This window comes from Polyodon spathula, chromosome 26 (assembly GCF_017654505.1).
Source record: "Polyodon spathula isolate WHYD16114869_AA chromosome 26, ASM1765450v1, whole genome shotgun sequence".
In the NCBI taxonomy this organism is placed as follows: domain Eukaryota; kingdom Metazoa; phylum Chordata; class Actinopteri; order Acipenseriformes; family Polyodontidae; genus Polyodon; species Polyodon spathula.
Window position 1 is genome coordinate 17,123,277 of NC_054559.1, and position 14,847 is coordinate 17,138,123.

The 14,847-nt window shown below is 44.0% G+C and overlaps 1 protein-coding gene across 2 annotated transcripts; it reads right to left on the reverse strand.

Annotated features, from left to right (window-relative positions):
* Window positions 1-867: 867 nt before the first annotated feature.
* On the reverse strand, window positions 868-14,096 carry LOC121301064 (nuclear receptor ROR-beta-like). 2 transcript variants are annotated; one of them, XM_041230175.1, is made up of 10 exons: window positions 13,766-14,096; window positions 7,223-7,308; window positions 6,596-6,737; window positions 5,782-6,150; window positions 4,565-4,686; window positions 4,264-4,396; window positions 3,735-3,842; window positions 3,475-3,585; window positions 3,282-3,394; window positions 868-3,029 (listed from the first exon to the last, which is right to left on the reverse strand). In XM_041230175.1, the coding sequence occupies exons 1-10, from the start codon at window positions 13,770-13,772 to the stop codon at window positions 2,868-2,870; spliced, it is 1,353 nt and encodes a 450-aa protein (XP_041086109.1). In that variant the 5' UTR covers window positions 13,773-14,096; the 3' UTR covers window positions 868-2,867. The 2 variants fall into 2 exon arrangements, with proteins under 2 accessions (XP_041086109.1, XP_041086110.1); XM_041230176.1 differs by lacking the exons at window positions 7,223-7,308; window positions 13,766-14,096 and adding an exon at window positions 7,101-7,197.
* Between the last annotated feature and the right edge of the window lie 751 nt (window positions 14,097-14,847).

The window sequence follows — 14,847 nt, forward strand, 5'->3', positions numbered from 1 at the left end:
ATGCAGAGCAGAGAGAAAGAGACCTGCAGAGACAGAGAGATACAGAGCAGAGATGTAGACAGAGAGAGATGCAGAGCAGAAAGAGACCCGAGTAGAGAGAGACATAGAGAGAGATGCAGAGCAGAGAAAAACCTGCAGAGACCTGCAGACAGAGAGGTTTGCATTGTGAGGGTACAGGTCAGGTCCGTCACTCGCCCGTACACACAACCTTCAGTGCGGTCAGTCTCAGAAGCCACACCCTAGGGAAGCCTTGTCTGGGACTAGAAGGCTATCCGTCTGGCACATTTGTATATCCTCCTCCTCCATGCACACCCCAGTTTTTGCAATGCCTGACCATGTTGTGCCACTTATGAATCACCCTGTAGGCGAGTAACTTCTCTTAGAAAAAAAATGTATATGTAGTTTTAAAAAGGGCATTTTTAAAAAAAAAACTGATGACGTTGCTTGGCACAGCAAAGGGCTGTAATGCAAGGGAGATGTGTATCAGCGTTCAAGACAGTGTGATGAGGGAGTTTGGGTGCTTTTCTGCACACCAGCGGGAGTGCCATTGCATGTGCGTGCATGCATGTGTGCACAATTGTGCATGTGCCTGGGTGTTGGCATCCATGCAGGACTAGGATTCGGAAAGGGGATGCCACAGTTTTAGGTTTGTTTTGTTGTCAGGCGTGTTACACTTACACACACAGAACATTCTTACACACATGTGGCACACAGCCAGGACTCCTGTACAGGGACACAGCCTGGCGTTGTCTGTTCAAGCAGATTGTTCAGACCGCCTGCCTCCCGCAGTTCCAGACTCTGGTCACTAGATGGCACACTCGTGACCCACGACAATCCATCACAGCACATTATTCATAGACGATTTTCTATTTTAAAAAAGTATTTTATTACATTCTTAAAACCACATTTTCAATATACAACAATATACGCTTGTTTTAAAATTCTTTAAACCATAATAATAATAATAATATTAATATATTATATCATTTTCCTTTTATTAAAAATCCAAATTCTTTTTTTTCTTTCTTTTTTTAAATCCACTTTCCATTTTCTGTCTGGTCAACTTCAGCATCAACGGCATCACAGAATCGTTTTTTTTTTATTTTTAAAAAAATAGAATTATAATTTTACAAGACAAAAAAAAAAAAAAAAAAACATCGGGCACAGATAACACATTGAAACGAAGACTAGAATTCTAATAATAACATCAATCAACATGTTTTATAAGCTTCTTAACTTTTTTGCTTTGTTTGCATTTACAGACAAAAAAAAAAAACTTAGATCTGTGTATAGCTTTTTAAAGGTCTTTTCTCCTCTCCCAACATTCACAAGAAAACCTGTTGCACAGCGTGATGCTGGTTTTCAGAATGCTACTCTGAGCCAGACCTCAATAACTCTACACGCTGCTCAGAGCGCTGGCAGAGTTCAGTTCTCACCCTCTGAGGAAACCATCTGGTACAAGCATATAGACTGGCCAGTAAACCTTAGTCCTTCCAGTCCAGGTCTTTGTTCCAACCATGACCTTGGTTACTAGATAAAAAATAAACTTCAATTCAGATCCTACAAAAGTAACAAATACAGCGTTAAACTTTATATAACGTTATGCCATTTTCAAGAGTTTCTGTTTTGGCAATCCCTAATTATTCCACTAGAAGGGGTTAGGGATCTGTCTTGAATTTTTTTTTTTTTTTTAAATACAGAATGTGGTGCCGGCATGGTTAGGACCGCCCTGATAAACCGATAGTGTACCCATGGATAGCTGTCTGCCCGCCCGCCTGCCCGCAGTGCCACACTCACATCACTAGATAGCACACATGAACTTTAAAATCGATACTATTGCTGCAGTCAAATATCTGCATCAAACACTGAAAGAGGGTAGCGTAGTCTGCGTCCCTCTGTATGGTCCTGCCCCCATGTGTGGCATTCTGTCCCATTCAAAGGTAGATAGCTAGTACGTTCATTTATAAATCATGGCTTGAATGCATCTTGTATCCCTTCACGTTTACATGTTTGCAGCATTGTCGGTCAGCACCAATGTACACACAAAAGAAGACAATACTGACCTTTCTTTTTACAGAAAGAGCTTCTAACAAAACAAGTCTGAGTTATTTATTTATTTTCAGAGGCCTGGATACAAGCCTGGAGGTGGCAGTCGTAGCCAGGGCTGTCTTGCTTGGACTACATTGAGAGATTCCCTCCAGCAGTAGGGCCAACCGTCATACTTTTTTTCATTTCAAATATATATTTTAAAAGTCCAGCAGGTGGCGCACTTCTGCAGAGCGGATCATTACCATGGCTACGCAATGACAGACCAGGCAGCTGAGTTTTTCCGTCTTGAAGTCAGACAGCTGCAGGCTGTCAGGCTATCAGGTTTGGCGTTATCAGAACATATATGCTATTTATATATGAAATTTAAAAAGCATGTTTAAAAAACCCTCTAATTCTATCCAGCGCGGGTGTGCAAGGAAAAGTGGGACAGTGGCGTTTGGGTTGAGTTCCCACTTTGGGGCGGAGTGCGAGTGTGCGCTTGTGGGGAAGGAGGATGGAGGCAGGCTGGGGAGATGGGGGCTCCATCTGGGGTTGTCCCCTTCGTTTCCTTGCTCCCTTTTCTTTGTTTCTTAAGGAAACTCGAGGATGGGCTGGGCTGCAGCTTGGCTTGGCTCGCCCCTCCGCCGCTTCTCCAGTGCACTGTTCTGTACATTCTCTGGACTGGAGCAGCTTGTCTGTTTGGTCTCCTTCGTGGTTTGTCCAAGGAGTGGTACATTCAGTCACTCATTCATTCAAGTGCTTTTGTGTTCTGCTTTGGGGTTCGGGGCTGGGGGGGGGGAATGCTGTGTCAGTGGATTTTCCTGGGGGCCCCCCCTGGCTTAGCGCTCGCTGGAATCTGGGTACTGCACCTCGCTGCCGAAGACCTCGCGGTACAAGGGGGGGAAGCTGTAGGCCGTGTCGGGGTGCACGAGGCTGAAGAACTCCAGCTTGTCCATGTGCAGGTTGCAGATTGACTTCATCAGAGGCAGCTTGGAGACCATCTGGGTGACCGAGGGAGAAAGAGGGGATGGGGGGGGTTAGGGTCTCAGTCTGTAAAATTGCTCCAGCTCTGCCACACACAGTGCTGTTTCATTTGACAGTATATTTTTTTCAAATGCTATATTTTACTGTATTCCTTCTGTAAGTTTTCAGTGTTTCATGTTTTTTTGGACTGCTGTATATTAAAAAGGCTGCGATCCCACTTCCCCACCCTCGCAGACAGACAGACAGACAGGCGTACGGACGCCGGGTACCTTGGTGAGTTTCTCCTTGCTGGCAGGTCTCCTCTGCAGGCAGCTCTGCAGGGCTAGGTAGACGCGCTCCTGCAGCCTCTGTACCTTCTGAGTGTCCGTCAGCCAGGGCCGGTCTGGAGGGGAGGGAGGAGGAGTTAGTGACCGGGGTAGCGTGGGGGTGGGGAGGGGGAGGGGGTGTGCAGTGTGAACTCACCAGGTGACAGCAGCACGGCGGCACTGAACAGAGCCATCTCCTCCTCCGTCAGCTGCAGGCGGCTCAGCCCCTTCGCCAGCTCGAACACGGCGTTGATGAGGTCATCGCAGCCTGAGCATGCAACAAGAGGCATGTCAACCGGTGGCCAACCGCTTCACTCATTCTCACTCGCTCACTCTTTCATTCTCCCACTCTAGCACTCTTCCCAACTCTCAATCACTGTGTGACACTCTCTCTCTCTCTCTCTCTCTCTCTCTCACCGAGGGATTTGAAGACTGGAGTCCCTGCGTACTTGCTATCGAAGAGCAGCGTGTTGTTGACGGGGTTGAAGGCGTGGCACGAGCGAATCAGCAGCACCTCCAGGCACCCTGGGAAAGGAGAGGAGAGGAGAGGAGGCTCCACCATCCCGGGTCAGACACGAAAAACATTGAATTCCAAATCAAGTGACACAAAAAAAGGATTTGAAACGTTTTCATTGAAATTGTGTTTTGGACATTTTGTACAATAACATCAAAAAATATTGAGAAGATATGTAGGGAGGAGGAGGGGAGACAAAAACAGAAGAAGGCCAAATGTTAGAGCGAGCATTGTTTCGGTATTTCAAACAGGTTTTCAAACTAACATTTCGACTGATCAATCAGTTTGATTTATTATTTGTATTTACAAGATACAATTCCCAACTTAAGTGCCATACAAACTCAGCACAAGATAGCAAAATTGATTTAGCCAACAACTCATTCACTTTGCGTTCTCTATTTGACTGCAGCGCTGTTGGCTGTGGATACTGACCTGCTTTGAGCAGAATGATCTGGTCGTTCTGGCAGAGGTCCATGAAGCCGGTGATGCGTTTGGCAAACTCCACGACGTACTGGATGGCATTGGTGAGTTGGTGAGTGCAATGCTGCCACATCGCTTCTGTGGACTGTGGGCAGAGGAGGGAGACAGGTGGGGTTACACACTGCCAGCAATATACCTGTTTATAAAACAGCGTCTGTAGTTTTGCGAGCGGTGCCCCGTGCCGCTGTAATGTCTCACTGGATCTACGTTGCCTGCGTGCTGTCCTGGGGCGGGAGTAGGGTGGCGGGATTACCTTGCTCTGCAGGGTCCGGATCTCCTCTTGCGTGTACAGAGTCCAGGTGAGTCTCTTCAGCTCCTCTGCTGTGTACCGACACGTCTCCAAGTGAGACTTGACAATGTTCTGTGAGACCCGCTCTGAGAGAGAGAGAGACTGTCAGAAACCTGCTAGCTACAGCGCAGACCCTTTTAAAAGATCTCCGTCTATTCAGCTGATGCAAACAGCTACGCAAAAGAACATGAAGTTTCAACAGAAGGTTAAGCAGTGCTGATAGCTTTTTTTGACTCCCGTCACTCAGGGGGTGCTACTGGCTAATCACAGCTAATCACAGTACTGCCTCTCTTGTGGCTGTACAGGTTTCCAGGGCAAGCCACTCCGAGCTTTCCTTTTTATGGATTCCGCCAGCACCCCCTGCAATTCAATTCCAGCCTTCCCCTGGCTCTGCCAGCTCCCAGCCACGGTAATTACAGCTGACCTTTCCAGTGAGTGCTCTGCTGGGAGAGCGTACAGCACAAAGGCTGCATGTGAATCAGGGCCCGGAGCTCCAAGCAGCTCTTAATCACTGTCATTGATCAGCCTAATGCAAAGAGATAAGTGTTATGCAACCTAATTGTTTTTAATTTCTCATCTGTTTGATGCTTGATGCAGCGTGTGTGTGTGTGTGTGTGTGTACTATGTGATTCCCTATATTTAGTTTCTGCTTGATTTATTTGCTTGCTAACTATTCCAACTTGGAATGCTTCTGAAAAGACTCCCTGTGGCTGATTGCGGGGATATGCACAGTGCCGCACAAAGCTTCACCCATGGGTTTCAGCACATAGCGTAATGCCAACATGAATTGTGGGGGTTTGACCCTTCTGGGGAAAAACCTCAGATTTGTGAGCTACTTTTTAGATCACTTTAAATGTAATGTGGAGATATCGCTTTCATGGTAGAGCTCACAGTGGATCAGAGTAAATGCATGGTCTGCATAACAATAGCTATACCTCCCTGTGATAGTCTGAGTGTGTGTGTGTGTGTGTGTGTGTTTGTGCAGGGATGGAAATAAGACTCCTATTGCATAGCAGTTTCACCCATTGCAGGTTTTAATAGGAGCTTGATTAGCCACAGTGTGTATAGGTAACAAGCTCAGGTACAAAACCAGTAAAAGAAACCAGCAAATGGATCAAACAGCTATGAGCCTCATTTCCACCCCTGTTGCGTGCATGCGTGTGAGGGAGACGAGCGCTCACCGATCTCCTGCATGGAGGTGCCCTCTGGCAGGGGAGAGAAGAGGCTGGGCTGGTACTCCTGCTTGATGTGTCTGGCGTCCGAGAGCTCCGTGCTGCACTGCTCAGGGGAGGACTGTGCCAAGTCCAGCAGCTCTGCGCTGTATTGGCCAGCCCCCTCGGGGGTCAGCGGGAGGTCGAAGAGCAACCCATCCGGCAGGGCGCTGATGTCATCGAGGTCGCTCAGCCCCGCGCTGGAGCTGTTGCTGTAGGACCTGCTGTGGCTCTCGGGCTCCTCCTTGGGGACGGCCAACTCCTGGCTCTGCTGGTGCTTCTGGACCTCCGCGTACAGGCTGTCCCGCTGTTTCTTGGACATGCGACCGAACTTCACCGCTATGCGGGGAGACAAGGAGGGACGCAGGTCACACTCAGGGACAGTCCATACATCATACATACATAAATACATACATACATATATTCTGTTTTATGTATTTATTTAATCTTTGTTTAATAAAACCCAGTTGAGATTAGATTCTCTTTCCAAGGGAGATCCGATCAAGAAAATCAATACAAAAGGGTAACGGACAAAATAAAAACACATCTCCCATATATGTCAATTTTTTAAAACTCCTTTAAAGGTCTCAAGACAGTAAGTTTCAATTCTTCCTGAAGTTTATTTCCAAGACCACGGAGCTAGAGAAAAATTAAATATTTTTGTTTTGGTCCCTAAATTGTTTCTTGCAATCTTAATTAACTAGTTTGTGCGTCTTATTAGTAAATCCAAGAACGGATGAATGCGCTATGCAGTGGGAGTTTCGCGTCCTCCCCTGGGACTCACCGTCCCGCGACATGCCCAGCGACAGGCACTTCTGCAGGCGGCAGTGCTGGCAGCGGTTTCGGTTGGTGCGGTCGATCAGGCAGCTGCGCTGGCGAGAGCAGGAGTACATGGCGTTGTTTTGCTGACTGCGCCGGAAAAAACCCTGGAATCACAAACGAGACAGTCGGTTAAAATCACAGGGCATAAAACACACTGCGCTAAATTCTCGCAGGTATCCCAACCGTCATTGGCACCTTTTTCAGGTTTTTATGTATCAGAAAAGAGAAACGCACCCAATAAAGTTACCAAACCAGAAATAAACAACTAAGTTAATTCAGGGGTTTGAATGGAGTGTTCAGTTGCTTTTCTTGTTCATTCATTCAAAAAAATATATAATTATTATTATTATTATTATTATTATTATTATTATTATTATTATTATTTTACAATACATTGAAACTGCTGTTTTCTTATAGGAAATCCATTATAAAAATAAAAATGACCACAGCAATTTTGCACGGCTTACCTCCATGCTTTTCCCTTGGTTATACTATGGGAATCCTTTTAAAAGAGGGGACTAAGTTGCCTGTCTGGTGTCATTAAAGATGCTGTGGGGTATGACGCTGCCCCCTTGTGGCCCTCGCTCACCTTGCAGCCCTCGCAGGTGATGACGCCGTAATGTATTCCTGAGGACTTGTCCCCGCAGATTTTACACGGGATCACTTCGATTTGAGCTGGGAAGCAAACCGAGAAGAGAGAAAGGAGACCTCCATTAATCACAGCACAGGATTACAAAAAAGAAAAGAGATTCTGTTCCATGGTGGAGAAAGAATCAGTTAATGTAGTATGACAATAAGTAAAGAAGGCTCTTAGCTGCCCCTGCTAAAAATTCCCATACTAAAAGCACAGCAACATGTAATAAAGCATATTAAAAAAAAAAAAAAAACATGACGTGGTAAATGTAGTATTGCAGTGGGAAAACATTGTCCCAAATATGAATCCTATTTATGCATTCTTCTTGCATTCTTTTTGCATTCGTCCCTTTTCATTCACAGAACCAAAATGGATTGGTTTTACAAGTCGCATTCATTAAGATTGAACTACGTTTTGGTTCAAGGTAGATTCTTTTTGCATTCATTAAGAATTGCATGCAGTAACAGTTTCTTCCAAGATAATTTGCTTCTAGTATTACGGTTACCTGTCATGCATTTTTGAATGATAATTTCCCCAAAAATCTATTTGGCATTCGAATTCATTTTGAATCCCGAATGGCCACCCACCAGTTGAATACCGTGAATGCATGACTACAAAAACTCTTCTGACATCAACTGTGAGTCAGCAGGGCTAGCCGTTGCCATGGAACCTAATGACGGTACGTGTTGTGTTAGAACTATAACAAAGCCTTCTGGTTACACCCTTGTGAAAGACTGACATGGTAAATTCCCACAATATACAGTATGTCGATACAATGCCTTTACCAAGCTTTACCATACCTCTGAATGCTTTCTTGCTTGCCTATGCTTTACCGCTGCACTTTGCTTTACAAGCTATGCTTCTGCCATGGTATACAACAGTTGTAGTTAAATGAAATACATTTTTTCATTACATCTTGTCTTGCGTTTATACAAATCCAGCTCCACAATGACTGGACAAATCACACTGTTCCAGCCGAGCCTGATTTAAGGAAAGCCGTTCTCTGGATTCTGCAGCTCAGGGTTTAACATGCTTTCTTTTTCATACGCTGTACTGGCTATACAGAAAGGAATACTCCACGACCATAGAGTGCTGTGTTGAATTCACTCAGGCTGGTAAACAAGCTTGCAGGACTGATTGAACATGCCTCTCTCTATGCATGGAGGATTCACCTTGAATGTTCATAGAGGACAAGTTACTCCATGCATGAGGACAGCGAAATAACCCCCGAGCCAGCCTTGTGAATGAAATGCCCACTTCACTTTAACCCTTTGTTTGAAACCTAGATTTAACAGCTGATCTCTGAATTGCTTTCCTGCTGAGCAAGGCTGTTTGCCCCGTCCTCCTATCACTCCACTTGAATGAATGCAGCATGGATTCTAAAATTAAATCTGGTTAGAAACGTGCTCGCTCAGGACCGCTGGATATGAAAAAGTTGCTGGGTCTCTCAATGCCTGTTGTATCGACACAAACCTCCTCTGGGAGACTGAAGAGACAGCGGTGACCAGGCGCACAATTCTTGTGCTGTGTATCCCCGTACCTGATCAAATACTTGACTAAATATAGGATCTGTGGTTTGATTCAATGCTTAGAGCGTCACATTTTAAAAAAAACAACTGAGTGGCATTCAGAGAACATCAAAGCAAGCTCTTAAATGAAGCCAGGGGCAGCATGATTACAGCCGTCTGAAAACTGATTTTGCGCATTTTTTTATTTTTTATTTTTTTGCAGAATTATTAAATAAAACTACAGAGCAGGGTTGCACAGGTAGCAGCCGTCCTCAGACACTTCATAGAGGAGCCTTTTTTATTTTTACATTGTTCTGGTTCCTGTCACCAGTCCCCTGACCCAGACTTGTGGACAGCTTTGTCCTCATTCTGCACTGAGCTGTGCAAAGCCCATACACTGCCTTCTATTAATATCTGCAGCCTTGGCAGCTCTTGGTTGTATTATGTTATTCAGACACTTCACTTATTCTAGAAAAAAAAAAAAAAAACAGCTGTTGGTTTTTTTTTTTTCTCAGTTTCACTATTGGGAATCATGTTTTTTTTTTTTTTTTTTTTTTTTTTACAAACTACAGGATGAGGTGCGACATTAATCCCCATCAATGCTGTTTCAAGCCGACAAGAACAGCGCCTGATCACATTAAAGCAGGGGAAGGCGTTCTCAGGAAAACATTTTAATTTTCCATGTTATATGGAATTAAAGGCTGTGCCGGCACTGCTGAAGGTAATCAGGTCTTTCACAGACACTTCTCACCCACAGGCCTGTGTGAGTCAGCAGTGCACACTGATTTTACCCAGGCTGTATTACACACATTAGGACATGGAGCTTGGCCAAATAAATTGCTCAAAAGTGCCAACTTCTCAATGTTTAACATGCCTTTGTCAAGGGGAAGTGTGCTTGAAAACAAGCAGTGGGGGTGCTTCTTATAGGCCTTTGATGCCCTGGTAATGGTCATTCGTTTTCTGTTCATTTTTTGTGGTTGAGCAACTGGTTCATTTACTTTGTTTCTCATGTTTGAGAGGTGATTCTGCAATCTTAAATAATGCTCTACCTGCCTCTCCTACAATTTTTTTTTTTTTTGCTACATTTTTGGCAACATATACTACAAACAAGGGTGCTAGTTTTACATGATGGGTTTCTTATGAGTTTTCAGTTTATCAATTTTCCTCGTTAAGTATTTTTAGTGACTGATGAGTATCCTGTTGGCTCCTGATTCTCTTTGGATAGAAAGCAGTTTGCTGTTTTGAATTCTCAGTACCACATTATTCCATATATAAAATACAGTTTCTAGTGTCATACAAATTGTTAGAAGTCTACTCTATATATAAACAGAAACTCTCCGCTATGCGCGTCTGTGGAGTGCACAGTGAAAGCTTTTGAAATGATTCATTTTTTCATATTTCCTTTCCATTTATTAAAATGAAATTGACTGTCAGTCAGTGATCTGGAACATGGGAACAGCTGTTGTGGCTGGATTCGACATAAGGTTTTCTTTCAAAAGGCAGTCGCTGGACTTTCCTGCCCTGAGCACCACGTTACTGGATCCTCAGCGATTGCACTATCCTTGCACTATGGCACGACTATGTGACTATTATGTCATTGTAGATACTAGACTGTGTATTTAAATATTGTTTTTGCATTGTAACCCTGTACTGCCCTGTAACACCTGTAAGTCGCCTTGGATAAAGGTGTTTGCCAAATAAACTGATAATAAATGCAATGGTTGTGACTGCTGGGTTAATGTTCAAAGCACATGTGGAATTTGCCCTGCTGGTCTACTATACGTGGTGCCGAGTTAGGCACAGCACTGCGCACTCAGCACACAGCCCGGTTTGTTTAGCGCGGCTCAAAGGTTAACTGTAGAATTTAACCTTCATATTCCATACGCTTGAGAGTTCTGGTTTTCAGCTCTTGAATTGTACTGGGGAAAAAAAAACAAACAATGCGTCACATAGCTGTGTTGTGCTCAATTCTGTTTAGTAGTTCTTGCATATATTTTTTAAAACTGTGAGTTTAAGCAGGTGTATAACTTTTACTTGTTAGCTGTAAGAGGCAGGGTTGGGGTCTGATTTGTTTTTGTCTCGAGGGAGTGAATTGTTTATTTCCTACAGCGTGGGGCAGGTTCGTCTGCCTTTTTCCTCCCATAATAATAGTTAAAGCACATGGTAAGTGAACAGCGTGGGAAAAGAGTGATAAACATCCAAATCAAGGCTCAAATGTACTGTGCAGAACAGCCTCCAGTGGATCAGTTACACAGTGCTTAAATTAACACCCATTCATACCAAGGGCTGGGCAGCTCCTCAATTAGACGAATAGCAAGCTTGTCTAAGGCAGAAACAAGCAGATCAGTTTTGTTTCTTTTAAAGGCAGTACGTTTGTGGGCCAGTGAATTGAGCATCCAGACTGCAATTCTGCTGATGCCAATGCTAAGCCCTGGATGACTGCCTGCTTCCTTGCAGATGACTGTGAAACCTGAAGACTGGGTTTTTAACAGTATCACGGAATACAGAAGCCCTCCTGTACACCAGGGTTAACATGGTGTCTTTGCACTGAGCATTATTCTGTGCGATTTGCAGTTTACTATGACTATACAGGGATGGAAATAAAACTCCCACTGCATAGCAGTTTGATCCATTTCTGGTTTTACCTTATTAAACTTTACTAGTTTAATAAGACACACCTGAGCTTGTTACCTATACACTGGGGCTAATCAAGTACACAGTAAAACCTGGAGTGGGTGAAACTGCTATGCAATAGGGGTCTTACTGTATTTCCTCCCCTGCTAACTTGTGGCAGTTTGAGCTGCAAGGTTTTCTCGTGAGTTTTAATCAGTCACCGCTCTGTTTTGTATGATTTTAACCCCAACCAGGGGTACCAACTAAAATAAACCCTGAGTTAGGTGTAGAAGGGCCAAAAACAGCAGCTATAGGGAGCAACAAGAGTCCACACTGAACAACGAATAGCTGGGAATGCTTAGTAAGTGTGGGATTCTCAACCAGCGACGGGGGAAAGCAGACAGATGCAGTTCAGTCATACAGCCTGCTACAGTCCTTTCATTTGAATGAACGAGCGGACGGATTTGACAGGGTGCTTTCCTACGGACACAATTTGAAACGGACAACTTAAAAACAAGAATGCACGTCGGTCTGGATTGCTGGGCAGCCAGGGCATTAGCGCCCGGCACGTACTGATTGAGCTGCTATCTTAAAAAGGGATAGGCCCCCCACCACCACCACCACGAGATCCGAAGGGCTAATGTCACTAGAATATCTTCCACTTCGGTGAGTGTCTTTTCACCATGGCAACCCTTCCACCAGGCCGCGGGGGTCCTAATCCTGACTGCAGCGTTCTCAAACCCCCTTCATCGGCAACCCCCTCCCCCCCAGCTGTGCGCCCCGGCCCGGAATTCGCTGCTCAGAGATGGCCGCTCTGCTCACAAAATGGTCTCCTTCCCTGACTCGGCGGCAGGAAGGTTGGCCACAGTAAATCTGCCATGTTTTACACAATGCATTTATCATTCTTTACCGTGCTTTGCTCCGCTTGTTTTTTGAATATGCTTTACCTCACCTCCCGGTGCTTTACTGGGCTTTTTATTTTACACTTTGCAGTGTTTTTTACTGTGTGAAACTTTTATTAGAGAAAGCTGGAATTTCTTGCTGGAATTCCCAGCAACTCCACTAGTTTGCAGGTGAACAGCAATAGGGACTTCAAAGGCACATTTACTAGTTTCTTGGTTGCTGAAATACACACACAAATGGGTTATTAATGTCGCCTCACTTCTCTACAGTTGGGAATACCAGTTTACAGAAATAGATACTTTTGCATGTAATACTCCATCCACCCAATTAATTGCAATTGATGCCTTCTCTTCATTTTATACTACTGTAGTTAAACAAATACTATCAGTTTATGCCCTTCCCCCTCAATCACCATCTACGTTTACCAGGGTAAATTTGCACAGAATTGATCAAGGCATACTTTTAGGGATAGCTCATACGTGCCTCTCTATGCTAGTTCCATAGCAGCCCCTTCTCCTCCCTGCCTCCTGTCCCAGCGCGGTGCTATCCCCGTCTCCGCCAGCAGGAGTGCTGTGACAGTCTCTGATACACATGGAGGTACACATGTCGTCTAAAGTCCAGCCCCCTAGCTCAGGTGGATAAGCCACAGTGACAGAATTGGGTCAGTAGGACTGGCTTATTCTCTCACACGTCGTCCAGCACGCTGGTAACAACACCACCCCACCACCAACAGGCAGGCAACACTAAAACCGCTACACGAAATGATTACACAATCACCGGCAAGAGCAAAAACACAAGCAATCTGTGCAAAACTTTTATAACACACTTTTAAACAGCTGAGAATGATTCCTTAAATTATTTCAGCAATGAAATACACTGATATATTTACTTTTTTCAGTCTTCATCCCTGTCTTACACAACACAGAAATTAAAGTGAAAATGTAATAATCCTTTAAACGCACTATTCTCGTCCAGTTTTCATTTAACGACAGCTATAAAAGCAGAACAGATAATTAGCATGCAGAAAGATAGTCAAGCAGCGATCAAGCGAGCACCAATAGCTTAAATACACACCACAAGCACAGGAAAAACACAGGCAACCCAGTTAATTGCTTTGACACTTTGTGGAATAAAAACTCAAAGAACAACTTTTTTTCCTGCAAAACAAATTGCTCAAAATAGGTGTACTTGCACCAAAACATGACTTTAAAAAACTTCATAGACGTGTAATAACTGACAGCATGACTGACAAGGCAGCGCTGTGAATTACAACAGTAATTCCACGCAGACTGTTAGACACAGAACGAAATGCAGAAAAAAAAAACTCATACAATATTTAACTTTTTGAAATATGATTTTTTTTTCATGGCACAGCACCAAACAGCTGCATAGGATAAGCCCTTAATCATTATATATATATATATGGAATTCATAAAACTGAGCAAAGTCACCCGTGTATATTTTTGCAACTTACCTCTCATATTTGTTGGTTATAATTCCACAGTCATGTAACTCCAAAAAGAAAAAAAATCAGATATCTATTTTTTTTTTCGTTAAGCCCCAAGGAGCTCTGTTAAAATGCTTTTTTTTTTTTAAAAAAAAAAAAAAAAAAGGTGCTCTCGGTTTAATAATGTTTCTAGTACGTCTCGTCTTGCGTGTTTGTTTCTGTGTGTAAATACAGAGTATAATTTTTTCCCTTGCTGCGTAACTGAGTGCAGAAGAGGTGGTAAGAGAGTTTGGTGATGTAGTTGCTGGCTCTCCGCCTCTCTGCTTCTTTGCCTTATTTCTCTGCTAACCTACTTTTAGGCTGGCTTTGGCTGCATGTGAAAGCTCACATGATCCCGGAGCCGGAGCCCTGCCCACTGCCCGGGGCAACGCTCCAATCGAACTGCAGCACTCTTAAGGAGGACTGGAAGAGATGCCAAGCCTCTACTCAGTCTACGAGAAAGCATAGGGATGGAAGTAAGACTCCCATTGCATAGCGGTTTGATCCAGTCATGGTTTTACTATGTTTAATAAGACACCTGAGCTTTGTTACCCACACACTGTGGCTAATCAAGCTTGGATTAAAAGATGGAATGGGTGAAACTGCTATGGAATAGGAGTCTTATTCCCATCAGTGTAGCATGGCAAAGCAAAATCAGCATTGGAAAGAAAATCATTAAACCTGGTAAAGCATAGAAATTTACCAGGGTATATTTGCAGGGACCCAGGGGTAAAATGCACGTGAGAGGCTAGTGACTTAGCTGTGCCTGCCCCATGTCGCCCTTGTAAAGGTTGCTCGATTTGCACAGTAATTATGCAGTTTCCAATGCTGGTGCCGTCCCATAATGTTTTGCTATTTCAGAGTGTGATTCTAGTTCCTTTATACAAGTTGCCTGATAAGTTTCCCACTCTTAAGTTTTTCAATTCTGTGCATTGCATGTTTTGTTTTTGTTTGTTTTTTTTTTACATGCCTTTCGACTTTGTAAACCGCATTTATAACTGAATATATAGAGTTGGCCAATCAGCCATGCTGCTGGGTGAAAAAAATCTAGTGTCAAACTAGTAAAGGTA